The sequence below is a fragment of the Mastacembelus armatus genome, chromosome 18 (genome assembly GCF_900324485.2).
Source record: "Mastacembelus armatus chromosome 18, fMasArm1.2, whole genome shotgun sequence".
In the NCBI taxonomy this organism is placed as follows: domain Eukaryota; kingdom Metazoa; phylum Chordata; class Actinopteri; order Synbranchiformes; family Mastacembelidae; genus Mastacembelus; species Mastacembelus armatus.
The window spans coordinates 12,541,840-12,567,388 of record NC_046650.1 but is presented as its reverse complement, the minus strand read 5'-3'; the positions used below and the strand labels follow the sequence as shown (position 1 = coordinate 12,567,388).

Genomic DNA, 25,549 nt, shown 5'->3' with positions numbered 1-25,549 from the left:
TTAATTTGGAAAAATTGAAGAAATTTCAGGAAAAAAAAACGACATAGGAGAGAGCCATGAGTTAGATTCTGAATGATCAAATTAAAGGAATATTATAAAGATACAAATAAAAGCTTGTGTGCCAAATAACTGGACAAAATAAAAACTACAAAGAATTGTTGTGTACTGCGTTATTTTAAACTAATCCTGCAAACATCGTTGAAAGCACAGTGTGTGTGTGTGTGTGTGTTTTCACTGTGTCTGACCTGGGGGGGGGGTGTTACACGCCTTTACGCTCATTCATGCTGCTGGTAACAAAGAAGAGACAACAACAGGAGGATGAGCGCTCACACAACAAGCCTATCAGAGAAACAATAAGAAACCAAACCGGGTTGCATTTAGTCTAAACTGTGGATATTTGTTTATTAAGAATCTATTTAACAACTGTTTATTTTCCTCCTCGATCACTGATGAGTTTAAAGTAACTAAAACGTAGCAGCGCCCCGGACCGGCGTTAATCCGAAGCTTTCTTTCTGCCGTGCCAGAGCTAAGCGAAGCCTGATGGCGTGCCAGCATTAGAGCCGACTGACGGGAAAGACCCATCCAGTCACGCCTGGAAAAGACTGGTGAGTTTTCTTTTTTATAATTCATGGTACAAGTGAGATTAGTTGATTGTTGGTAGTTTAACAGGTGCAGTTTGGTTGAGTCTGTAAGCACCTGTTTTCCTGCGTATGGAAAACCGTAGGAATACACGGAATAAAATTGGCATAACATTGTTATTCTTTAAAGTATTTTGATATATCTCTGGTTTTATTTATTATTTGGTTTATTATATTTTCCCATTTTATAAATTCTAATATCTGTCCAGTCATGGTCAGCTCACTATTAGCGCCTTAACAGTGTCTTACAGTTGTTTACATTTCTTTATAACACAGTATTAGAAGCTCTAAACAACATGTTTATATTTACATGTGTCTGGGATGTCCTATCCTGCTCCACTCATGTCAACAAACCAACATTATAGCCTCATTTTTTCTGCATCCAGTCTGTTTTCCTTTCTGATACACCAATTTCCGTCTCCTCTTCCTGGCCAACGTGGAGCTTTCATACACCTCACATCTATTATATTATATTAGTCGATGCTGGTCAGGCAGGTGTAGCTCTCTTAAAGTCCCCACTACCCATTTTATTTACACATATGTGCAGATGGCACACTGTACACACACACACACACACACACACACACACACACACACGTACCACACACACACACACACACAAAGCATTGTGTTAATGCACGCTTGCTTTAGGCTAAGCACTTAAGAATTGTTCTCAAACTGGTCTGATTTAAGGGATCACACCATATCTGATATGTATGGGATTTAACAGGGCAAATACACTTACTGGAATGAAAGGCTGGCCCACTGACCCAGCCTGAGTGTGTGGAGGGTCCAGCAGACTGGCGGATGCAGCTATTGAACGAACCAGGTCAATGGAGTAAAGCTGATTGAACGTCAAAGGGGAACGTAAACTCAAGTGTATGCTCATTGTGTGTGCAATAACAGACACAATGAGAATTTGTTATACATGGATGTTAAACATCCAGATCAGTGGTTTGTGAGTGTGAACACCCTCCTATTAAATGTTTTTATGTCACCCTGTGGACAATGATAATAACCTGACAGCCAAAACAGAAATCTGGAAAGAACTGCAATGCACATAGATACATCCAGACATAGATTGCTGTGGCATATAATGTTAGGAGTAATGAAAATGAAAATGAAAGGATCCATCCATCCATCCATCCATCCATTATCTATACCCGCTTATTCCTTTAACCAGGGTCACAGGGATCTGCTGGAGCCTATCCCAGCTCTCTTTGGGTGAAAGGCAGGGGTCCACCCTGGACAGGTCACCAGTCCATCACAGGGCCACATAGAGACAAACAACCTCACACACTCACACTCACTCCTATGGGCAATTTAGAGTCACCAATCAACCTGACATACATGTTTTTGGACTGTGGGAGGAAACCAGAGTACCTGGAGAAAACCCACACAAGCACAGGGAGAACATGCAAACTCCACACAGAAAGGCCGGGTTGAAAAACCCAGGACCTTCTTGCTGTTAGGCCCCTAAAATGAAAGGATGATTGTTCCTAGTGTGTAATTATCAAAGGAACCTTCTGATGTTTTCTTACCTGCTGTCATGTTATAATTAAGTTGGCTGTTTGTTTGTGAGCACAGAATCATTTTCCTGTTAGGCTGAAACTGAAAACCCAGTCTGTCTTTTTATTACATTCTTAATGACTGTGCACGGTGTACTTTGCTTTCAAACTGGTCTGACGAGCTGGTGCAATTTCTCAATAACAAACAGCTGCTGGTTGTGTGTTATTGCTTTTAATAAGTTCTGTGGGAAAACACCCAGGCAAGAACCCATTATAGTTGCTTGCATAAACTTCGGGGATTTGCAAGGGTCAGATTAATAACATGAAGGTAGCAGTGACTTTCAGTCTACATGCTACATGCCATTTATCCATAGTGACACAGAGCTGTGCAGAAAAGTCTGTAGCTTCATTTTAAAGATGACTAGCCCTTGTTCGTTTTGCTGTGGCATCAGCTGTTGCCCACACATGAAAACACATGATGAGAAGAATCTGCAGCATGGCCAATTGGTCACCCAGAATGGAAATGGAGTTTCATTTTATCGTCATCATGTTTCTTTTTATAGACACTGGAAAAAGGTTCAGGCTAAGTGTTTCGGTTAGCAGTGTCATTTGAACGACTGCAGTGCTTTGAATGCAAACATTTGTCAGGGACTGAATTATGAAAGATTTCACTAGTGCAAGCTATTATCTTTTGCAGGCTTGACTGCCAGTGGGTGCATGCTCATGTTTTTGTGTGAGTACACAAGTAAACTCACATGTTCATATGGGTGTCTGTGGGAAAACCATATACAAGGAATAAAAATAATCCAGTATCAAAAAGCAGCTGTCAAACAAGCCATTGTGCAATTGCTCAAATAAGACGTACGGACTATGTCAGAGCGCCTATAGCTGGAAGGTAACCTGTCAGGGCAACAATGGATAGGGTGGGGTGAGGATTATTATATGTTTCTATTGTGACAGTAGTTAATTATTAATTGACCTGCACTAGTATTTCATGAATCATACAATACTGGAAACCTCATGTTTGATCTGTGTCCCTGCTCTAATCATGCTGACATATTCCAACCAGTAAAAACGTTTTCAATGGAAAAATCAGTCTGTAGTTACAGGTCTGGATTTCCTTTCACCTTGTGGTACAGTAAGCAGACTTATCAGGTGGTTTTACATTATCTCTTGTTTTATTTGTGGGAATGTTCTCTCTCCAGGTTCCCAAATGTGCAAAGTTCATTTTCCTGTGAGGCCATAAAGTGAAGGCTTTGCAGTAATGGGTTCAAGGTCTGATGTTAGGATTATACTGTAATGGAAATAAGGAACCATGCAATGTTGTGAGTTGTCTATTTTGACTGTAGAAAATAACCCATTTATCCCAAGCAAAAAGATTGAGAACCCCTAATCTATAGGGTTTGTGGCATTTTGCAACATCCTCAGATCAAACCCAGTCAGGGCCCTTTAATGCAGATCATTCGCCATGTCTGTCTCTCCTCATCCCATCAGCTCACTAATATGCACTAATAAAGTGTCTAATTAACATATAAACTCCCCAAATAGTTCAAGTAAATCAGACTCTATGTCTGACTCTATTTCACAGGTTATGAGCCTGTTTATGGGGCCTGAGGATGTGAAAGTATTCAGTCCAGTCGATTAAATAAAAATAGAAAAATGTAATAAAAAAGAAACTGAAAGAAATCCCATTTCTTCTATTTTCTTCTGGCTGTTCAGAACAACTACTTTAGGGCCCAAGGATGCCCCCATTGTCCTATCTAATTTATATAGCGTTAGATGGAAACTTCACAGGTCAAAGGAGGAATACAGTGACAAAGCTGTAGGAAGCTTTTTGTGGCGCTGGAGCTGCTTGAAATCTGATAAACTGTCTCAGGTGATGTTTAGTTGGTAGCCTGGTCAGCCAGACCTACTTCTTTCTTAGTGAAAGAATGATTCTTTGTAAAGATTAGGAAAAGAGGTAGTCTGGCTGCCAGTCCAGTTAGTTTGTTTGGGTCTGAACACTACAAATATAAAAATATCTTTCTTTCTCTTCACTCATCAGGTGATGATGACATCTGCACGCTGACCATTGTCCTCATAGCCTGACCTCTGATTGGCCAGAGCTGGAAGTGAAATACGCTGTAAGAGAAGACCACCTCCAGCTACCATGTCTGTCCAGGACACGTCTTCGTTAACCCGCATACCTGATGCCAAACCAAGACCAGAGGTCCCCCCAAAGCCATCAACACAAGCCAGCTTAACAGGAAGCAGTACAAGCCAATCTGATGGGATAGTCAAAAGAATTGTGACCATTTTCAGCCAACCGGGCCCAGAGGAACAAACCATTAATAATACCCCAGAACCAAAGCCAACTAAACAGCCCAAAACGCCTCCTATGACAAAGCCCAGTCCAGACTTCCAGACAGGTCAAGAGCAGGTGCCGCCACTGCCTATGAAGAGGAGCCATCCCCCGCAGAAGCAGAAAGATCCCGTGAAACAGGACTTGTTGAATGGCATCAGTGTGGAGGGGAGTCGATCAGGTGCAGTGGATTTTAATTTACACTTTTATTCAGGATTAATGTCCTGGTTTTAATAATAATAATAATAATATGATTACCACAGTCACAGATGGAGTGCTCATTATAAGATCACGGCAAATTATAATGATGTGGGCACAGATTGCGGCTAGTTTAGTTCTGCAAAAACAGCACGTGCCTCTTGTCATTAGGAATCTGTGTCACGTGGTTTCTTGAAAATGAAGTTAAAAAGTTGTACTTTCATTTTTGGCTTCTATTTAGAGCTGGAAACCTTTACTGCAGCTTAGTAAAACAGAGATCAGCTGACAGTGTAAATTAAATCTATCATCCACACACACCCTGAAGTGTAAAAAGCTTCACAGACTGAGTGGAGTGTAAATTCAAGCTCAATCCCATGAATCAAAACCGGCAGAAAAACATCATCTCACATACAAAGTGTGTGAATGCACATATGAGCAATCGGATGAGAGTTATGTCTCAGCCATAAACAGGTTCTGTCAGTCAGCTGATCACCTGCATACAATGAGGGAGCGAGTACGTGTGCGTGCATGTTCCTGAGTGATCCGAAAGCAGAAACTGAGGCTTACTTGCAGCACTGACACATGAGTACTCATATCCATCTTCACTCATTGCTTCCCTGTAGCTTCTAGTTGCTGTTGTTTGGTTATTGTGCTAAAGTAAAGAACACATTGAAGCTTTTCACATTTTTCATTTTCATTTTCAACCTGTGGTTCATTGGTGTTGGGATGATCCTTGCTGGGTCAGCTCGGCAAAAGAAGAAGTGACATTTTATTGGTTGTTGATTAGTTCCCTCTTCAGATACACATACTTCCTTGTTTTAGTTCCCCTTCAGGCACAGAAAGGAATTTAATCAGGACCTAAGTCTTTGCCACTCAACTGTGTATCAGTAGCTAATACAGAATATTAATCACCCATCACAATTTCCCAAGGTGACATCTTCAAATTACATTTTTCAATCTGACCCCAAAAGATTCAGTTTGCACAGATATCTGTGTAGATTTAAAGTGACATATCCTTTCTCCTCTGACTTTTTCCTTTCACTTTCATCTGCTTACTCACTGAACTCATTAACATTAATTATTTTACTACGCCTCTTTACTTCCTTTTGCCAGTAATGGATTTTTCCCTTCTAACTCTAAAATTTGCATAAATATTTTATGACGCTGATGCACTGCATAATGATAAACAGCTGACTCAACACTGCCATGATAAAACAGATCTCGATTCTATCTGGGGATACACATTTAGGAAAGATGTGGAAGGGAAATGGCTCTTTCCCATCAGTCAGCTCATGTTTCTCCCCACAAGAAGAACTAAACATGTCAGAGACGACTGCAGTGATTTTCCTCCTAATCATTTCAAAGTAGTAAATCTGTGTTTGTTTGATCCAGCACGCGATGGAAAGGAGGAGGAGTCCCAGCCAACTAGAGGAACTAAAGCACAGGTGGAGCCCCATCCAGACACACCTCTAAGTCCCTGCTGTGAACCAGGCTGCAGCTGTGTTTGTCATCGCCAGCGACCTGGCATGAAACTAATATGGGTGTCGGTTGATGTGGAAAATGGCGCACTGGAGGTTGGAGGAGAAAAGGATGATCACACTCAAGTGAAAGTGGAGACAATGGTTGACGGAAAGGACGTATTGGATGTGGAAAGAGCAAATTTACGCCAGTCTTTGGATGTTCTGATCCCTAATGGCCACAGGAGGCGCTCGGACCCCGGCCCTCACACTATTCTCAACTGCCCTGCTGCCAGTCGCACTCAGTCTCCCCCTGTTCCTCCAAAAAGAACTCAAGCACCATCAGTCACCCACAGACCCCCCGAAGATGAAAAAGAAAATATTTATGAGGCTATACTTCCGGTGTTTGACCTCACTTCTAAAAAGCCCACGCCTGTGTGTAGGGAACTGGATATCCCTCTGATCAAAGTGCTCAAACCAAGCCATCGATATAAAATGTCCCCCAGTTTATCAGACCCCATGTCTGAGTCTCTGTCAAACCACAACGAGTCCATCTTAAGCCCAGATAATGTGCCGCCTGCCATCCCACCAAGGATGCCTTTAAATCCAGTCAGCCGCAGCCACTCGCCAGCTCCCCGAGGTGGCATTCCTCTTCCCCAGCCCACTCTGGATGAGAGGCGTGCCTTGCGAGCTATTTCCCCCAGGATCTCCACTGCCAGTGGGACAAGCCCCCGGCGGGCCATCACTCCACCCCCAGCCATCACCCTCATACCTCATAGACCCCCACCTCCACCACCAAAGACAGATCCCAGAAGGCTCAGCAGTGTCTCACTGCAAAACCTCACTCAGACGAAGGGTTTGTACAGAACAGGTTTTATATTTACCTGAGTTGAGCATCACATGATGCACAAATTCTTATTTTTCTGTGTAATAAAGAGCAATAGCACCATTTTCTTGTGTTTGTAGATGGGGAGGAGGATGGAGGAAATGACGGAGAGGAAGTGGACACTCTGGACACACTGTGAGTTATCACTGCCAGGCAGTATTAAAGTCATTGTTTAGAGATGACTAACATGGTGTTGGTTTTATTCTTTCTGTGGACTTTGTTGATAATAAAAAAAATGTAACATTTCATTGGGCTTAATCTTACATTAGCATGTTCTTGTGTGTGTGAAGGAATAAAAAACTGTGTCGTTCACTCTGTTGTTGTCCTCTTTCCATACTTTCTGCTTCAGGCACCTGAAGAGACAGTCTTCATTCAACTGGGAGTCCTGTCTGCAGGATGGTAAGGCCTCCTCCTGTAATAAACAGAGCTGAGAAAGAGAGTGAAGGGAAATTGAAAGTGGTTTCACAATGAGCCATATTGATTGTATGTAATTCAATTCTTTCTTTGCACGTTTTAAGAAATTATACATATTCAGCCAGGCCTTTCGTCTGCATCTTTCCAGTTTTATCCTTGTTAGTCCACACTGACACAGATCAAATGTCATGTGAGTGGGCATTTACAGTTGTACAATGGATTTTTCTGTAAATAACATTTCCTCTCTCATCAGAGCCCCTGTACCAGACGTACCGTGCCTCTGTCATCAGCAGGGAGATCCAGCGGCAGACCGTTACACGTAACATCAGTAAGACCAGTGCGGATTATGCAATGGACATTATTGGCCGTGGGCCTGCCATTGGGAACGGACCACCCATGGGAACCCCTGTTCCTGTGCCAGGCCAGAGCACCCTGTGGCAGGGCCTCCCGAAGGTGCAAGAAACTGGGGTGCTGGAGCAGCTCACCCCTGAGCAGTGCAAATACCAAGAGGTGAGAGAGAGGAGGGAGAGGCTAATGTAGAGAGGAGAGACTGCATAAAAAAAAAATCAATGAGGCAAGGAGAAGAGAAAAGGGAGATGCAGTGTCAAGTTAGAAATCACATCTTAAAGTAATCAGGGGATGGTTTTATATAAATTAAGGTCAATTCCCCCTCACTGTATCACTCACTGCTGCAATATGATATTGATTAACCTTATCTGGACTTCATGAAAGCTTTTACAGTCACAGGCCTAACTTTCCAACAGGAGTTTCCAAAGAAAAAAACATCATCAAAACATAACAAAGCATTGGTTCTCCCTGAAAAGCTTTTTATTGAGTTGCTGATGGTGTTTTTTCATAAACATGAATTTTCATCAAAGAGTTCTGCATTTTCTGCTACATATTATGATTTTTTTCCCCCCTGGTAGAGTATGTTTGAGGTTTTAACATCAGAGGCCTCTTACCTTCGATCCCTGCAAGTCCTGACCGAGCACTTCCTGGACAGCAGAGAGCTGGAGGAGACGATGATCATCATGGAGAAGAAAACTCTCTTCTCCAGCATCCTCAAGATCAGAGAGGTCAGCGAGAGGTGAGAAATGCCAGAAGGTGGGATGAAACCAAATACAGGAGAGGGGAAATAGGACAGTGATTTATGACTTGAACTGAGGTCACGATAAAAAATAAAGACATGGTAAGAGAAGTATGTAATATGTTTTTATTAAAGTGGGGTTCAACATGTTTTTAAGTTTGTAGTGAAACCTGTGCTCGTTGACTTCCCAGGTTCTTGAAAGACTTGGAGGACCGCATTTTTGAGAAACTGGTCTTCTCAGACATCTGTGACATTATATTCTACCACTCCCAGCACAAGTTCCCAGTGTACATCGACTACGTTCGCAACCAAATCTACCAGGAACAAACTTTCACCAAGCTCATGTAAGTAACATCTGCATCTCAATCAGCTCCTGCTTCCTCATACTTTAGCTGCATAAATCAAAGTTGAAGCATGAATATGAGAAATGTTGGCTGTTCTAACTTCCTTCTCTCTATTCCACCAGCATAGTAATGTCACAACTGCATTAAATGCCATTCATAACTTAACCATTTCCTGTGTACAGGAAGAACAATGTGCAGTTTGCTGCAGTCATCACTCGCCTGCAGGAGTCGCCTCAGTGCCAGCGGCTGCCCTTCATGTCCTTTTTGCTGCTGCCCTTCCAGCGAATAACACGCATCAAAATGCTTGTAGAGGTGAAAAAATATTATTGTAGTTCAAACAAAGTCAGTGCTTTAGGTGGAAACGGTTGCTCTTGTTTTTGTTTCGTGGCAAATGTTACTGGGGCTTGATTAAAATGCAGCCCACTAAGAGGAAGTACTCTGCAGCCTCATTCCACACTAACTACAACTGTCTAAATATAAGCAAACACAAAAACACTCCTTGCCACAACCTTATAAACCTGTTTGCCTTTTGAGGAAAGTAGTGTGTTCTGTTGATGCTGTTTGCCTGTGGCAGAAATATAGATGTGTGTTGTCATTGCAGAACATACTGAAGAGAACAACAGAAGGGACGACAGCAGAAGAGACGGCATCCAAGGCTTTGGCATCAGTGTCAAAGGTAAATGCCTCTCGTTCTTCACCCTCCCTCTGTCACACTGATGCATATAGTCTGACTCTCAAGTGCTTTGTGTGCCTCTAAAGATTTGATGCCAGCCATTGTCTGAATGAGAGATTTCCTATTAAATGAGCTCTGCAGTGACTGAGAGTCACAGATTGCAGTGGGAGACTGAGGGACGTTTGTTTGAATGAATGTGATTCTCTTATATAATGAATGCTGAACAGAATATGGGGCGGCACAGTGGGTAAGTGTTTAGCATTGTTGCCTCACAGCAAGAGGTTTCCTGGTTCAAGACCCAGCAGGGACCTTTCTGTGTGGAGTTTGCATGTTCTCCCTGTGCTTGTGTGGGTTTTCTCCAGGTACTCTGGTTTCCTCCCACAGTCCAAAAACATGTATGTCAGGTTGATTGGTGACTCTAAATTGCCCATAGGAGTGAGTGTGAGTGTAGATAATGGATGAACGGAATATGAGTTTTTTAAGCAGGGAGAGAAGAAGAAGCATCTCTTGACTGACGTGTTTATTTCATACATTAATCTCTTTATCTCACACACAGATCATTGATGTGTGTAACACTGAGGTGGGAAAGATGAGACTGATGGAGGAGTTGATCTATATCTCTAAAACACTGGAGTTTGACAAGCTCAAGGTAAACTCTGTAACAATAAATGTGTCCGTGACTTCAGCAACCAGCATTTTACTTGGACTTGACTTACTTGGACATGTGCTCCTGTCCTCACCAGGCCATCCCCATCATCTCTCAGACTCGCTATTTGGAGAAGAAGGGAGAGCTGCAGGAAATATCCAAAGGTGCCACTCTTTTCAACACGAGGCACAAGTTCAACTCCGTCTACCTGTTCCTCTTCAATGATCTGCTCATTATCACTGCCAAAAAGGGGTGAGGCAGAAATAATTGATATCAGACACAGCAATAATATGTTGCACAACAGAAAACAATAGCCATAAATTCACTCTACCTGCAGATTATTCTGTAAATCCATGCTATATACTATAGTTTCCTGTCTTAGGAAACTGCACTCCATACTTAAGATCATAAATGATGATGTATCATTAACAGATGCTATTAATAACAGTCTGCTTGGCTCATCTCACTTATTTAGATGCCGATTTATCCTTAGAAGCTGAGCAGACAAAACCTGCTCATTTGACAAACTGTCGTGATTTCCCTTTTAAGATGACAAATTTAACCACTCACTACTCATGACTCATTATAACGTGCCCAAAGTTCCGCAATCGTTGCAGGAATTAAGTGTTTGCGGAGAAATTGAAATTCTAGTTTCACTACCAGCCCAAACTAACATGAAAACACCAACTTACATCTTTTTCTTTCTTGAACAGCGCGGAGCGTTTTGTTGTTCTCGACCACGCCCATCGCTCCCTGGTGCAGGTGCAGCAAGTGGATGAAAGTGGAAACAGCAGCAACCCCTGTGAGAACTGCTTCAACCTCACGCTGCTGGAAAACCATCAGGGACGAACGATAGATCGGCTGCTCAAAGCTCCTTCCCAGTGAGTTCCTTTCTCTGTTTGCACGTTAACAATATACAGGGCTCATGTTGCATTACGCAACAAGGCTTCACACACCTCACTTCATTGTTTGCTGTCAACAGATCAGACATGCACAGGTGGGTGGCTGCTTTCCCCAGCACCAACAACCCAGACCAAGATGAAGATGAAGTCATTTATGAGGACTGGGGTGAGGAAGCACACAAAGTGATGCATCTGTTGTTAAAGATGACACTGACTTTGTGTCTGTAGTTTGTAATAGTAGTGTTTGTGTGTCAGACTGTCCTCAGGTGCAGTGTGTGGAGCAGTACATCGCCCAGCAGGCCGACGAACTCTCCCTGGAGCCGGCTGACATCGTCAACATCATCCGTAAAACAAACGAGGGTAAGAACGTACAGGAAAAATAAAGCTTTGCTTATTTAGCACTAGACTGTGACAGAGACAGTCTGGCCTTACATGTAAAACACGATCAAATGAGATGATCAGATTTAGGATTGTACAGTAAATATTTCCTTCACACACCTGCAGCAAGTTTCTTATTTGAGATCTAAAATATGGCTTTGTGTCATTAACCCTTTACCCTTGACTCCACTTATTTATCCTGCCTCAATTCTGAACTCTCCACTTTAGCGGTTCATTGATATGCTTTGACTTTCTTGCATGGACGACAGAGAAACATCCAATCTTCCCCTTTGTTCTCCTTCCTCCTCCCCCTCCTCTCTCTCCATTTTTTCACTTTTTCCAGGCTGGTATGAGGGCAGCTGCCTGTCTGACGGTCAGAAGGGCTGGTTCCCTGCAGGAAACGTCATAGAGATCACCAACGAGCACGTCAGGCGGCGAAACCTCAGAGAGCGCTACAGAGTCATGCAGGCTGCGAGTATTGTTGCAAACAGCAAGGTGCTCAGAAGGTTGATGGATCGAGGGGTCAATAATATTTAAAAAGATATGAGGAATGGAGACCAGCAAGCTATGTGTTGGCTTCTAGAAACCAGGAAATGAAAGATAAAACGAGAAGGGTGGCGATCCTGAGACGTCATAGGAGAACTGCAATCATCACCTCATTCATACTGCAGCCCACATGCACGCACTCTACAGCTGGGAGCTTGAGGTGGACCAGCAGCTTCTGACTCTGAACAAAACTGTGGTTACATTTTTGCATTCAATACCAGATCAGCATCTCACAGCATTACAGATGTGGAGGTTCACGTGGCCCTCGGTTAACATCTGTCTCCTCATGCACAAGCATCAAGCAGTCAGACTGACATGCCAGTCATTCTACATTTTATAAATGCCAGAACTGCTGTTGAGAAAAACCCTGGGTGTTTCCGTTAATTCCTCGTGTTAAAGGTCCTCCCACACATGCAATCGATTCAAATTCCTGTCATTAACCATAATGGATCTGTCAAGTGTTGCAAGGTTTCCAGAAAAACCAGATTTGGCACATTTCTTCATACAAGAAAGTAAAAACCCATCTCGACTGAAGATTCAACAGTGTTAAACGGCGTTTAAACAGGATACATCTCCACAGAGGACCAACCCAAAGGAAGTCTAATCAGGAAGTACCTTTGCATGAACTCAAAACAGAACTCTGTGTCTTGACCATGTCACACACAAGGGCTTTGAAAATGCATGTAAATGCAGCCTGAGCTGTTGTGACATTTCTGTAGCTGTGAACTAGTTTGTGTCAAAGGAATAATGTCATAGCGCCCCCTGCTGTCTGCTGATGGGGTGGTAACTGTAAATCTATAATATGTTGTAAATAATGACGAGGGAGCGTTTTCTCCTTCAGAACAGTACTAGTGCTTTAAATAAAAACCTTGTCACCTTTGAGCTACAGTAGGTGTTTGCTTCTGTCGCTCAAACATGAAAACATTCTTTTTTTTTTTTTCCAAGTGTGAAATAAATTCTCACCCTTGACAAATAACTTTTACTTTGACTGAGTTAAAAGTTGCAGGGGAACTGCTGCAAGAAAAACAAAACGTAAAGTGCAAAAAAACAAAGAGAAATTTAAAAAAAAAACACTGATCTAGTAGTATCTACGCTGAACAGTCACTGCACAATATCCAAAGTTCCCGAGGCTCAGGAGAACATCCACAGCATCCCCCTCTGAATCCGACAGCACCCGTTCCCCAGTCTCTCCGGGGACAACCCTGTGCTCCTCCCCTGCACGTAAAGCATCATACTGGGTTTCAGTGCTTACTGATGAATCTTCATGATCCAGGCATGGCAGAGGATCAGGAAGTGTTTCTGCTGAGTTATGGTGGTTTTGGCTGTGGATTCTGTTCACCTCTTTCAGGCTAAAGTGACTCAAGAGGGTGTTAGCTGCCTCAAGCTCTGTATCTGACCAACCTCTTTCCTGCTGCACCTCCACTGGACACTGCACGTTACTGCACATGGTCTTGCATAGTTCCTCAGCTGAAGTGGAGTCCATAGGTGTTTGGTGGCTATGGGACAGGCTGGACCTCAGCTCTACAGCAGTGGGAAAGTCTATTTGTGCAGCAGTAAGGGTCTCTGCACTTTGGTGGTGCAGTTCCAGGAGGTTAGTTACGGCCTGGTCCTCCTCCTGGGTAAGCTGGATGACGACCTGGCTCGGCGGCACTTGGCGATGGTGTGCGTGCGTTCTCAAGGTGGGGCTGCCCAGGTTTCGTGTGGGATGTGGACCAGATCTGAACGGGTCTGGACAGACTAGTGGGGCTGGGCAAGGGGACATAACTGGTGGCGGAGTGTTGAGCTGGAACCAATCGAAAACCTGAAGAAAAACAATACAGGTGAAAAAATTTGAGTTAGTTATATTTAATCATATAATTAAAAATATAATTTTATGGTATGTATTTTAACTACATTACTCAATATACACCCAGCTTTACGGGCCTGCTCTGGAATCAGTTTAACGTCCAGAGGGTGTTTAGCTTAAATGTAGATGAGATCAGACTTTCATTAAACCCCATTACTGCTGAGGGATGAAAGACTCTATCCAGGACAACAGGCTTTAAATGTGAGGGTTTTTAAGCCCGTCCACTGTTTGCACTAACTAACTTACCCTGAGATCACTGGTTATGTTGGGGATCCTCCTCCCACAGCCCATGGTGGGGTCAGTGTAGAAGAACTCCTCTGGGATGATGGGATGGACTGGAGGGAGGACATTTAATTGCCAGTGAGGTTGCACAGCTGGATGAAACTTAAAAAAAAAAAAAACAGAACAGACTCACCTGTCTGGCCGTTACAGTCCCTGTGTTGGTGTCCAAAGCCTGCAACCATGTACAGGGGCAGGAAAGAGGGGTGGTGCAGGGTCCTGTTGGAGACGGGGGGCTGGACGGGCTGCCTGGGTCTCTGTTTGCGGAGGAACATGGACATGATCATGAACAAACTCAGAATGACCACGACTGTGCAGCCTCAGCTTTGTTACCAGCCGCCAAAGTGACTGTGGGCTAAAAAAAAAAAAAAAAAAAAAACCCCGAAAGCAATTTAAAAAAAAAAAAAAACCAAACACACTCACGGCTCCACTGTAGCTCATGGTCCACTGACTGCTCAGGTCTGTAGCTTCAACACAATGAAACAGAGCAGCTTTCTCACGTGGTGGCAAAATAAAAGAAGCAGAAAAACAAACACTCTTGGGTCTGTGGCAGCAGATACCTGGAGGTGAAGCGACACTCAGCGCCCCCTGCTGGCTGATTTAGGACACACTCGGTTTGGCTGATTTAACCTGCTTCCTTTGATGGGGAAAACTACCCACAAAGCATTAAGTCAGCTTTATGTTGGGCACAGACATGTTTATTTTAATGGAGGTGATGAATTATAAAAGGTTCAAATGGTTTCCTCAAAATCCTGCTTTCACCAGGCCTAAGTAGACCACAAAAAAAAAAAAAAAAAAAAAACTACCAAAAATGGTTTTCTTAAAACTGCAGACACCTCCATCACTATTCTCAGTGTATGTGCAGTACAGGCTTTCAGTGTCCATGTCACTTCTGGAGTCAAACTATGCCCCCGTTAAAACTGATATACCACTCAGAACTCCTGTGCATGTCTAAAGATCAGGAAACCCCCCCCAGTCCAGGCCAGATTCAAGTCAGTGCTGCCCCCAGATGTTTCCATTTGAAACAAGCTTGAACCCAAATCCATTTTTAACAAAATTTGACTTGTCACATTAGTACAAGTCTGTGTAGCATGTGAGGAATCTATATGACAAGTACAGTGTTAGAAAATTGCTTTATTAAATTCATTTTTTCCTCATATTAAAAATACTTTCAAAATTATTTACAGGAGCTGAAGAAGTGTCCATAGTATTGATTGGACTGAAATGTTTGCGTTTCCACCTTCAGCCTTGCCTCAGTTTATACTTTTAACTCTGATGTAGTAAGCAGCAGGATGGACTGCAGGCACAAATTTCAAAGGTGTCCTGCTGGGTCTTTTGGGTCCATGCATGGGTCTTTTAGGAGCACTAAGTGCTAAACTGGACTTGATGGTCAGACCTGTGGTGCAGAAATAAAACAGGAATTATCAAAATTCAAATTTGACGAGTGATGACTGGTCCAGCAGATACCCATTATCGTACCTGCTGTGGGCTCTTTGGTGTGAACGATGCTTCCAACGCCAGATGCATCAGACTCGAACTTGTAGGCTGAGAAAAGGCGATGGAGACCAGCCAGCGGGTATGTACACTGCATCATCACGCTGCAAGATCAGGACCAGGTTATTTCTGTGGACCAGTTACACAAAACCAAATCTGGGAAAAGCCTTCAAGGGTGCATACCTCTCAGTAGCATTAGAAACTGCTTTGTTTGCGTCGACATACTTCCTGTTGTAGAAAATTTCATTTTGATAGGTCACATTTCCCCTGGAAAGCTAAAAAGTACAAACAGTAAGATCATTAAATACGACTAGCTCAGGATGGACTGAACTAAATGTTTCAGTTTTACCGTGATAATGGATCCACAGGCATTGAGTGGAAATGAGAAGAGAGCCCTTGTGTTATCTGTCTCTTTGGGTCTGCAGTCTCTGTCTATCAGGCTGGTTTGAGCAGGGGACCCTTCGCTTGGGAGGAACTGAGACAAGTCCACCACCACAGTCATCTTCCCATCAGTGGAACACACTGCAGAGGGGTAGTAAAGTCCTGTCAGCTACATGTCATGTGCTCAAAGACACCAATGCAGTAGAAACTGTTCTCACCGATGAGTTCAGTAGTGGAGAAAAGACACGTCTTGACAGTTGAACTCTGGACCTCCCACGTTTCATGATCCCGCATGAGGATCTCGAAAGAGCCAAAGAACTTGGACAGAGTAATGTCCTACAAGATGCATGATGGTCACTGATCTTCAGAAATAAGATAATAAATTTGATGCGTCCAACAATTTGGCAAATCTTACCTTGTATTCGTACCCGTGGGTGAAAAGCGGCACAGTGAGCAGCAAACTCTGGCTGTCGTTGTGAATAGTGTATCCACGCTGGGCTGCCAGCTGTGCTGTCAGCAGGTCAGGGCCGATGCTCATGTCCCACAGGTAGTTAAAAGGCCCGTTTTTCACTCTGAAGCTGATCCCAGACTCAGAACAGATAGGATCAAGGACTGGAGGAGCTGTCCAAACGGGATAATGAATTATCTGCTCAGTGCTCATGGAAATATGAGAGGAGATTTAAAATTCATGACTTACAGATTTGTGTGAACAATGCCGCCAAAGATGTCAGGTGGTAAAAACGCTCATTTTCAGGCAGAACCACTAATGTGTAGTTGATGTTCAGCAGATACTGAAAAGCTCCATCTTTCTTGGAGAACTATAACAAAATACATGTCATGACCAATCGCATTAAGAAGAAGGTATGATACAGGTTGGTTTCGACCAAAGAACTCCTACCTTGTGTACGACAGTGGGGTTGGCAAACGGCACCTTCAGGGTGTAGCCATGAGTGTTGTTGGGTTGAACAACCTTTGTGATAGACGGACTGCTTGTGTTTGTAAATGACACCGCAGATTCTTGTCCATTCAGCACAACAGCAGTGAGTTGAACATCACTGGGGAAATTTCCAAGGTAGACGTTGAACATGCCTTCCTCAATAACTGTTAAGTTATTAGTAAAAACAGGCCACGGCAGCAGAGGAGTGGCAAGCATCTTGTGAAACTGGAGCCTGGTCTCTAAATGATTCTCATCCACCAGGATTTGCTCAAAGTAGAGATTAAAGACGTAGAACCTGTAGAGCTTGTCAGTCACAAAACTCTGCAAAAGAGAAGGAATATTTACAGGAGAAATAGACAAGACACAGCTACATCTTATGTGGGTGATTTCTTACCTTGCTGTAGTGGCCTTTCATATCATAAGGCATGCGGATCTGGATTGTGCCGTTGTCCTTCCCTATATCAAAGCCTCTCTCCTTTGCAATTTTCTGCTCCACAAGTTCACCAGAGAGTCCAACGCTGATCCTCATGTTGTTGAGACTGGGGTACAGCATTTCTGGAGTCTTCCAGACCATGTAGCCATTGTCATAGGAGCCTTCAACTGTTGACATATTATCGCATTAGCTGACTGCCTAGTGAAGACAAACTACAACTTAAATTGTAATACTGACACAGGGAGCAGGAGGCCACAAAGTCCACCATGAAGACAAACCAGCTCTTTCTGGAGAACAGAATAGCATTGACCACCTCTACTGGAACACCATTCACCTGGAAAGACACTCAAATAAAAGCCTGCTTTGGACTGAGCTTTAAGCAGACAGGGCTGTATTTGTTATATTAAACACCATGGACTAGATGAATAACTGCACCATGTTTTTTTTCACCCGTTTACCTCAGTGCTAAATGAGTCAGGTTGTCCATACGGTGTCCGAAACACGAGTCTTCCATCAGTAAAGTCAAACACGTATCCCTGTGCCTGAGCTTTAGAGAGGCTCATGGGTGGCAAGTGCTGCCCCGCCCTCTGAAACATCACCTGCCAGTCTGACATGGACAAACCATGTCCCTGGAGAGAAGTAAGTGTTTAACACGTTGCACTTACCGACACACAAAAACCATTAATAGGCAACTGTAACACACAAGTGGGAAGATTTGCTGATCATCTTTCTTTGTCCGCACAGTTGGACATGGGACTTCACGCCTCACAGACACCTAGGGAAGAAAAACAAACAAAAAACATTTAATAGATAAAATTTCTCCAGGAGGAAAAACAAAAACTTTAGGGTGTAAACTGACTTCCATGTAGTTGATCTCACAGGTAACCTCTCTGGAAGACCATGGGATTGGTAGAGAACAAGTCTTGTTCAGTGCATATGTGACCTCCTTCCCTTTATCCATGACAATCATGTTGAAGTTGAACATGAACACTTCATCATCCTGAAAAACCCAGTAAAACATGGCATTGCATCAAATCAGGGCAGTGTGGTGCCATGACCCTACCCGCTGCAGAAAGCCTGTAAATGTTTTTATTTTGTGTAACTGTACGCACGTTGTTTTCAGTATGACAGCTGAAGTAAGAAGCTCTCAGCTCCACTTTGCCCAGATGAATGAGGATATTGTAGCCACACTTTGCTGCATACTGTTTAGTGATGGGGTACACACCTTTTCCATCTGGAAAATAGTTCAGTAGATTTACTCTAAACATTTTGTTAAAGCTACAGTGAAACTGTTGTGCAGGACTTACCAACAGCAGAAAAGCGAGGTGCCCCCTCTGTGGAGTCTCCCAGGTCCATGACCAGCATGAAGTAGCGATCATGACACACCATGTGAACAAGTCCTGCATGTACAAGTTCCAATCTCAATAGTCGTCACCTACTAATTATTGTAAGCTTGAATAAAAATGTAATCACCTTCAGGACTGTGATCACAGCTTGCAGGTGACCACACAGGAAGAAGTAAGGCCACACTACAAAACAAGCACACATGACTTAAAGACTGCAAAGATACCCAGACCAACTATACACAAAGCCTGTGAAACTACTACAGAAACAACCTACCCAAAGAAAAACCACAAACCCATAGTCACAGAGGGGTGGGCAGTGTCCAAAACTAGCATGGGTGCATGACAGACACACACCAGCACAAGCTAAATCAAACCACTTGCTGGTCTATCCTGAACAAACACACAGCATGAGGTGCTGTCTCCCAGGCAGCTTTTATAAACCGGTTTCTGGACCTGTGAGGTCAACAGCAACCTCATCAGCTGCAACTGATTGACACATGGTTTGCTGCTAATGACCAGCACATGTGATGTTACTCCTGGGAGCCTCTGGTTGGTCAGTAATAAAAATAAAGCTATGTAGGGAAAAAAAAAAAAAAAAAAACACTCCATGAAGCCCTGATCAGCAGGTGCTTTATCTCCAGGTACAGCTGCTGACTACAACCCAGAGCTAAATCACATGCTTTGTATATTCTGGCACCATCTGCATTTACATGGATCCTAATATTTCCAATAACTTCATGTTACCAGCTCAATCAGAGCAGACTGAGTCATTGGAATAAATATGATCCTTCTGCTCATGTTTAGGAGGTGTGGATGGCTGTGCGTGAAAACCATCGGTAGCAGAATGCATTAGTCTCTAGTGAAGATAAAGTCATCTGAATAGCTAACATAAAAAAGTTGACAACAGGTTTCATTAATGTGTATTTTATTGACTGGTTCAGTATTTAGAATCCAACATGCAAAGCATCAGGGACAGCAGCATGAAGATAAGTTTCCATGAGGGTCACACTGAAACTCCAGAAAAGAAGAGACAAGAGATTAAAATCTTTTTTCCTTACACAAACTTGGATAACACTAAAACATTTTTAAAAACCCAAAATGCATGATAACAATAATTAAATACAGTTTTGATTAAAAGGCAAATGGGGTAGATTTTATTTTTCACCTACACATTTTAACAGATACTATCACAAATGAAAAGCAGATTAAACTTATTTTAGTCTTATAAGTGACTTACAGACACTAGTGTTTGCAGCTTCCCTGCTTGTGCGTGTCTTTGACATCACAGGTGAAGTGTCCAGGTGGGAGCTCCCAGGATGTTGAACAGAAAGAATCCTAGTTTCGTTCAGAGGGTAGCGGCACTGGATTGTCAGGCTAAAACACACAAGACTTGCATTAACACTAGTTTGACTTTTCTAAAGTCTGATCGAGTTCAGTGTACGTTTGTCACCTGTATGGAGAATCTCTGTGTATAACAGGTTCATCCAAAGGGAGAAAACCTTGATTGTAGTGAATCTGGTTTTCGTAAACCAGGAAATTCCCCTTGGTCTGAAAAACATATGAAGGGATCAAATCGGAGAACAGAGATCAACTTTGTGTGTGGATTTTAAATAATCAGTCTCTCACAGTGACTGTTGTCCCACAGGAGCTGAGGCTGAAGTTGAACAGAGCTCGGGCGCTGTCCGTCTCCACGGGGACACAGCTGGGGTCCGACAGGCTGGTTCGGTTGGGGTTGGTGGGCGGGATTGTGTGGGTGGTGTCGACTACTGCCACCACCCTCCCTTCTGGCAAACATACTGTCAGACACACCCATCAAGTGTCAGGGTTATTGTGAACTAAACCAAACTTAGCGCTTAGTTCAAAGTTTTATGCTTCAGGTTGAGGGTCCACTATGTACCTAAGAGTTCTCTAGGAGGGAAGGTGCATTTATGGACAAGACTGTCCTGTACTTTCAAAGACGCTGCCTCCACAACGGACACTTCCACCACAGCAACAAAACCGCACAATGTCAGCTCCTACATGGGAAAAGAGATTGTAAATATGTTCATATTAACAGCAGTAATGTCCCAGAGTGACAGCAAATACACTGTAAACACACACATCGTTTTATAAGCACTGGCAGGAGGAAAGTAGGAGGATGGCTAAGAGAAAGAGCTGATTATATCGACTAGCAGTCTTTCCGTAACACTGCAGAACATGTTCCGTCAGAAGAAGACTGATCACCTCGTACTTCAGTCCGGGGCTGTGGAAAGGGATCTCCACCGTCAGGTATTCGTCCTCTGCCTTTACCACAAACCCACCCATCTCCACCAGCTCCCAGTCCAGCTTGCGGGCTCCAAGGAAGAGCTCCCACTGCAGGTCGGTCTGGGCCCCATAGTACAGCAGCACCAGCAGGCTGCTCTGTTTGCACTTCCCCTCCAGTATAAGGGAACCTAGAGCTGCACCGGGACAGATGCAGAATCAGACACGTAGTGGTGCTCTGATGTTTTGTATTCAGACAGCCAGGTTAGCAATTAGTTGGGCCTACATTTATTAACACACATCTACTGCAGGTTAGTTTATCTCTTTACCACTTAAGTCCATCAGTTTGGTGATAGCAGAAGTCAAAAAACTGAACCAAAGACTCACCTGTGTACTCAGCACTATGCTCTACAGAGGCTTGATGGTAAAACACTTCTCCACTGGGTGAGATGTTGAAAGTAAAGGTGAAAGTGAGGCTGTATGTCTTATTGCCACCACCTACGTACTGGGAGTAGATGGCAGGTTGATTTAGACATTTTTGCACTTCTACACCCAATAAAGCTGCTCAGTGTCTTCACTCTCACCTTGGGGATTATATTTGGGTGTGACAACGAGAGATGAAGCTGGTAGGAAGAGCTCCCGTTAATTTGCAAGAGTCTGGACACCTTGAGGTCTGTGTCATTCTGGGTTTGGTGGCTTGGTGTCCAGGTTAAAAGGTCACCACCACCATCTACTGTTACTTTCTGCAGGGAGACATCAGGTGCAAAGAAGCCCAGGGTGGCAGAAAACAATCCTGTGACTGGGACTGTGTCTATGAAGTGGGAGAGAGAGATGCACAGCAGTAGTATCTTCAACACAAAGGCTCCTATTTAGTGTTTTTTTTTTTTTGGTGTGTATGTGTAACTTCAGGTCCCACTGTTGATAAAATTCTTCTAATTTCCTTTAAATCACGTGTGAACTCCTTACCACTGCTGAAGACAGGGGTTTGTGGGACAAGAGGAGTCTTAAGGAGCCTGAAGGAGCGATGCTGTGTGAGATTCCAGTACCCGTCCTCCCACTGACTCATGAAGAACAGATCCACTGACATGGACTGGCTGTACAGTCCCCTCAGAACCCCACTCTGCACAAAACACAGCACACAGATTTGACTCACTCCTGTTCATGTCATTCTCACGATATTATAGTGACTTAGTTTCAGCTTGATGTACCAAACAAACTGCCAGATGACTGCCGATTCATACTGTGTACCTTTATGTGTCCATCATGGGCTCCTGTAGGAATCCTGACCTTCACTTGCTCCCCCTCCAGCACAATCTTGTATCCTCGCTCGTTATTTTGAGACTCAGTCAGAGCTTCGCCGTTCACGCCAAACCTCAGGCCTCTGTCCCTAAACTGCCCGTGAACTAGAGGAGACAGATTGTAAGGGACCGTCCACACCAGGTCAGACCCCTCTGCTGTAGCCTGGTCTGGGGGTGAGGAAAAGGGGACGAGAAGGAGATTTATGAGATTTTTCACTTCAGTATTTAATAACATCTGTCAGATAATATATGGCTGAGAAACTGTACTAACTCCGAGAGCAGGCAACTGTGGTGTCAACAGCTAGCATGTTGAAGTGGAGTCGATACAAGACGGCTGCTCTGACAATCTCTAAATCCATTCCCTTCTCCTGGGAAGACACCCACACACATCATCCAGAAAAAAAAACAAACAGCAAAAGATAAAGTGAGGATTTTAAATGACTGACTGATGCAGGCCTAATCCCCCAGTAAGCAGTACTGTCTGAGTACCCTGATGAAGTATGAGAGCGGGGACAAATAGGGACAGCGCAGTATAAGACGTGACCCGTGCTGTGAGATGCGATAGCCCAGCACAGCAGCTTCTGTCAGGGAAAAGATCTTCATTTTGTCCGCCAGCTGATGGGCTCTATAGAACACCACAGCCATGTGTGGCTCCTCAGGGTCCTGCTCAGTGAAAAACAGACACACACAGCAAAACATCAGTCAGAAACATCCCACGTCAGCAGAATTATTTCTTAAAGCATTCTCACATTAACAATTAATATCTGGGCCTTTACTAACCTCATCATTTTTGGAGGTGACAGGCAGAAGAGGCTTCTGGATGGACACCTAGACAGGAAGAGACAAAGTTGGATAGACTTTCATTAAATGCATTTTGTCTTTAACACGCTCAGGTACTAATGTGATGGACTTGCACTGAAGCTCACACTTGTCTGAAAGAACTAAAAATAGTCCAAGGAAAAGTTTACTATGCAGGTTAATGATTCACCTCCATGTAATTTTCCTCACAGACAATCTCTCTGATGCTCCACTTCTCCTGGATGGAGCAGTGGAGCTGGAGCGGGTACACGGCCACCGTCCCCTCTGGCTGCAGGTTTCTGAACCAGACACGCAGTTGATAGTCTGTGCCCATCTGCAGAGAAGATGTAGACACAGAGGTTGTGTGTTGTTAGACAATCCTGCAACACACCAGGAGCACAAAATAGGAGCTGAATCTACCTTGGTATGGACATGACAGGCCAGGAAGGAGGCACGAAGCACCAGGTCTCCAGCCTCACTGATCTGGACCGTGTAACCACAGAGCGTGGCCTCCTGATCGGACAAGAAGTGGAATCCATGCTGGTCTGGTGGTTTAGAGCCAAAGATCATCAAGTTAATCCTGGAGAACAAGGCAAAACCAAAAAACACACCTTTCTCCTCCTCTTCCGAATGAGGAACCAGACTCATGTTGTACCTTCAAAGTCAAAGCGGATCATCGAGCCCAGGAAGTTGGACTTAACAGAGAGCCAAAAGTGACGCTCCAGACACCTGGTCTGAAACATTCCTGGAAATATAGAGCAAATGAATTAAAATGAGTTTAGATCATTAATCTTCAGTGAATCATTAATTTAATGTCGTTCATATGGTGAAAAGACAGTTCTCTGAGGAAGCAGTAGTAGTCTGGCTTCATGGTGTCAGTCTTTACTAGACTGGTCTTACCTGCGGGCACTGGACTGGTAACATTGGTAGGTATGGCGAGGATCAACACCTGACTGAAACACACACAAATGTTAAATCACAGAACGAGTCTACACATAAAACTGCTTCTACCTGACACTTTGAACGCACCCGCACAAAATATGTAACAACACCAGTTTCATTGTACAAGAGCAAATGTAACAGTCCTGGTCGACGAGAGGCTGCCAGTCGAAGTGTCGCCATTTTGACGGACCCACCTGTTAATTGGGAAGCCAATTAGCACGAAGCTCCTAGAGACACGCACGTAGCCTTTATCATTACCAAAATACCACACACGTTTTCTACACACTTTTGCGTAAACTGCTGTGTTTGGACGTGAAATCGCTTAAATGAACGAAGAAAGGTGCAGAATAAACATACGCGGGGACAGTGACACCTAGTGGTCAAGATGTATATTACACCGAGAACATGAATGATGCAGATATTTTATACTTAAATAGATGTTCAGACTTCATTTCTGTCCAGGTAATGTGTATTGTGAATGAAAGTTACATATGAATAAGCAGTGTCAAAGATGTAATGTGAATAAAGTGTAGGTAGTACTGTAATCCTGCATTAACTGTTGGGTTTAAATACAAGTAATTGCTTCTTACCCATCGTCTATTTTTCACCATTTTAATTTAATCACTGTATAAAACTGAAATAAAGTTGCACAGTGTTTGTTTAAATGAAAGGCTTTGTGCTGAAAGGGAGACAAAACATACTGTCCACACTTTTTATGTTGACTCTATGTTTTATCAGGTGGCAGCAGGTCTGGAGGCGGTGGGATCTGTGTGACCATCACAGTTTTGGACCCCTCTGGGTCACAACGTCCTCCACTGCTTGGAAAATGTTACTTAAAGTCAAGTCATGTCTGAGTAAGTGGCCTCACCAGTCAGAGTCCTGTGGAGAAGAAACAGGCAAACAGAAACCCAGAAAAGGTCACTATCTATTTAGAGAATGAGGGTCATTATATGGGAGGGCGCTTCAGTACTGGTTCTGACCTGACTACTCAGTTTGTGATGTCCTCTTGTAAATTCTCACCTGTGGCCAAACCAAAGAGGGGTCATTATTTCTGTTGTGCTGCTGCAGTCTAATGTAGCACCGAGGCTCTAATCTCAAACAAAGAGGACTATGGGGCTGCAGAGTTTGGTAGCGGTACCACACATTAAGGTAGTTTGCTTTTCCAAACTTGCAACATCAGCCCCAACCAAAGCTTATAACCAATCTGATCCAGCTTGTGACCTCTTTTGATTCCCAGGCCTCAGGTTGACAACCACTAGGTGGCTTGGTGGTGTCTGTGATCTTGAAACTCCTAAAATACCAATTCTTGAAAACTTTCCTTTTCAAAACAAATAAAAGGGGTTAATATCTGATCTTCCCAGTTTTTCCGTTCTTCTAACTCCTAAAACGCAAATACACCTGATGTTTAAAAGTTAATTTTCCTTCTTCATCTTTCACTGACACAAAGTGATGGCTGGAAGGATGGGGGAGTGTTAGAGGGGTTTGTGCTGTCCAGGCGGCCCTCATTAACATTTGAGTCACACTGTGTCATTAACA

The 25,549-nt window shown here is 43.5% G+C and overlaps 3 protein-coding genes across 3 annotated transcripts; 1 reads left to right on the top strand and 2 right to left on the bottom strand.

Moving 5' to 3' along the window:
• The first annotated feature begins 297 nt into the window (after positions 1 to 297).
• On the top strand, positions 298 to 12,906 carry arhgef15b (Rho guanine nucleotide exchange factor 15b). Its single transcript, XM_026314877.2, has 16 exons — positions 298 to 605; positions 4,191 to 4,668; positions 6,078 to 6,998; positions 7,109 to 7,163; positions 7,378 to 7,427; positions 7,696 to 7,952; positions 8,369 to 8,529; positions 8,721 to 8,873; positions 9,056 to 9,185; positions 9,475 to 9,549; positions 10,103 to 10,195; positions 10,290 to 10,444; positions 10,906 to 11,073; positions 11,175 to 11,260; positions 11,350 to 11,454; positions 11,816 to 12,906. The coding sequence occupies exons 2-16, from the start codon at positions 4,296 to 4,298 to the stop codon at positions 12,007 to 12,009; spliced, it is 2,976 nt and encodes a 991-aa protein (XP_026170662.1). The 5' UTR covers positions 298 to 605; positions 4,191 to 4,295; the 3' UTR covers positions 12,010 to 12,906.
• Positions 12,907 to 13,096: 190 nt separating this feature from the next.
• On the bottom strand, positions 13,097 to 18,777 carry LOC113125292 (uncharacterized). Its single transcript, XM_026298660.1, has 18 exons — positions 18,696 to 18,777; positions 18,501 to 18,622; positions 18,248 to 18,388; positions 18,158 to 18,163; positions 17,847 to 18,017; positions 17,626 to 17,722; positions 17,350 to 17,555; positions 16,917 to 17,276; positions 16,716 to 16,836; positions 16,434 to 16,639; positions 16,237 to 16,354; positions 15,987 to 16,159; positions 15,821 to 15,912; positions 15,623 to 15,741; positions 15,415 to 15,539; positions 14,280 to 14,400; positions 14,111 to 14,199; positions 13,097 to 13,819 (listed from the first exon to the last, which is right to left on the bottom strand). Exons 1-18 carry the CDS (start codon positions 18,775 to 18,777, stop codon positions 13,097 to 13,099), a joined length of 3,072 nt encoding a protein of 1,023 aa, XP_026154445.1.
• Positions 18,778 to 18,875: 98 nt separating this feature from the next.
• LOC117152772 (uncharacterized) lies at positions 18,876 to 24,193 on the bottom strand. Its single transcript, XM_033325728.1, has 18 exons — positions 24,138 to 24,193; positions 23,972 to 24,024; positions 23,727 to 23,816; positions 23,492 to 23,616; positions 23,262 to 23,405; positions 23,054 to 23,101; positions 22,763 to 22,936; positions 22,545 to 22,641; positions 22,224 to 22,441; positions 21,942 to 22,095; positions 21,560 to 21,786; positions 21,363 to 21,480; positions 20,958 to 21,172; positions 20,632 to 20,749; positions 20,361 to 20,530; positions 20,185 to 20,282; positions 20,021 to 20,108; positions 18,876 to 18,917 (listed from the first exon to the last, which is right to left on the bottom strand). Exons 1-18 carry the CDS (start codon positions 24,191 to 24,193, stop codon positions 18,876 to 18,878), a joined length of 2,235 nt encoding a protein of 744 aa, XP_033181619.1.
• Between the last annotated feature and the right edge of the window lie 1,356 nt (positions 24,194 to 25,549).

Coding starts and splice junctions, on each gene's coding strand:
- arhgef15b (XM_026314877.2), top strand. CDS start 4,296: ATGTCTGTCCAGGACACGTCTTCGTTAACCCGCATACCTGATGCCAAA. Junction 7,164..7,377: donor GTGGACACTCTGGACACACT/GTGAGTTATCAC, acceptor TTTCTGCTTCAG/GCACCTGAAGAGACAGTCTT. Junction 9,186..9,474: donor GCATCAAAATGCTTGTAGAG/GTGAAAAAATAT, acceptor TTGTCATTGCAG/AACATACTGAAGAGAACAAC.
- LOC113125292 (XM_026298660.1), bottom strand. CDS start 18,777: ATGGTGTGTCATGATCGCTACTTCATGCTGGTCATGGACCTGGGAGAC. Junction 14,401..15,414: donor CTGCTGCTTACTACATCAGA/GTTAAAAGTATA, acceptor CTCCGCAAACAG/AGACCCAGGCAGCCCGTCCA. Junction 14,200..14,279: donor GGACTGTAACGGCCAGACAG/GTGAGTCTGTTC, acceptor TCCTCCCTCCAG/TCCATCCCATCATCCCAGAG.
- LOC117152772 (XM_033325728.1), bottom strand. CDS start 24,193: ATGGCGACACTTCGACTGGCAGCCTCTCGTCGACCAGGACTGTTACAT. Junction 24,025..24,137: donor GGACTGTTACATTTGCTCTT/GTACAATGAAAC, acceptor TGTGTGTTTCAG/TCAGGTGTTGATCCTCGCCA. Junction 18,918..20,020: donor CCCACCTGGACACTTCACCT/GTGATGTCAAAG, acceptor CTTGTTTTGTAG/TGTGGCCTTACTTCTTCCTG.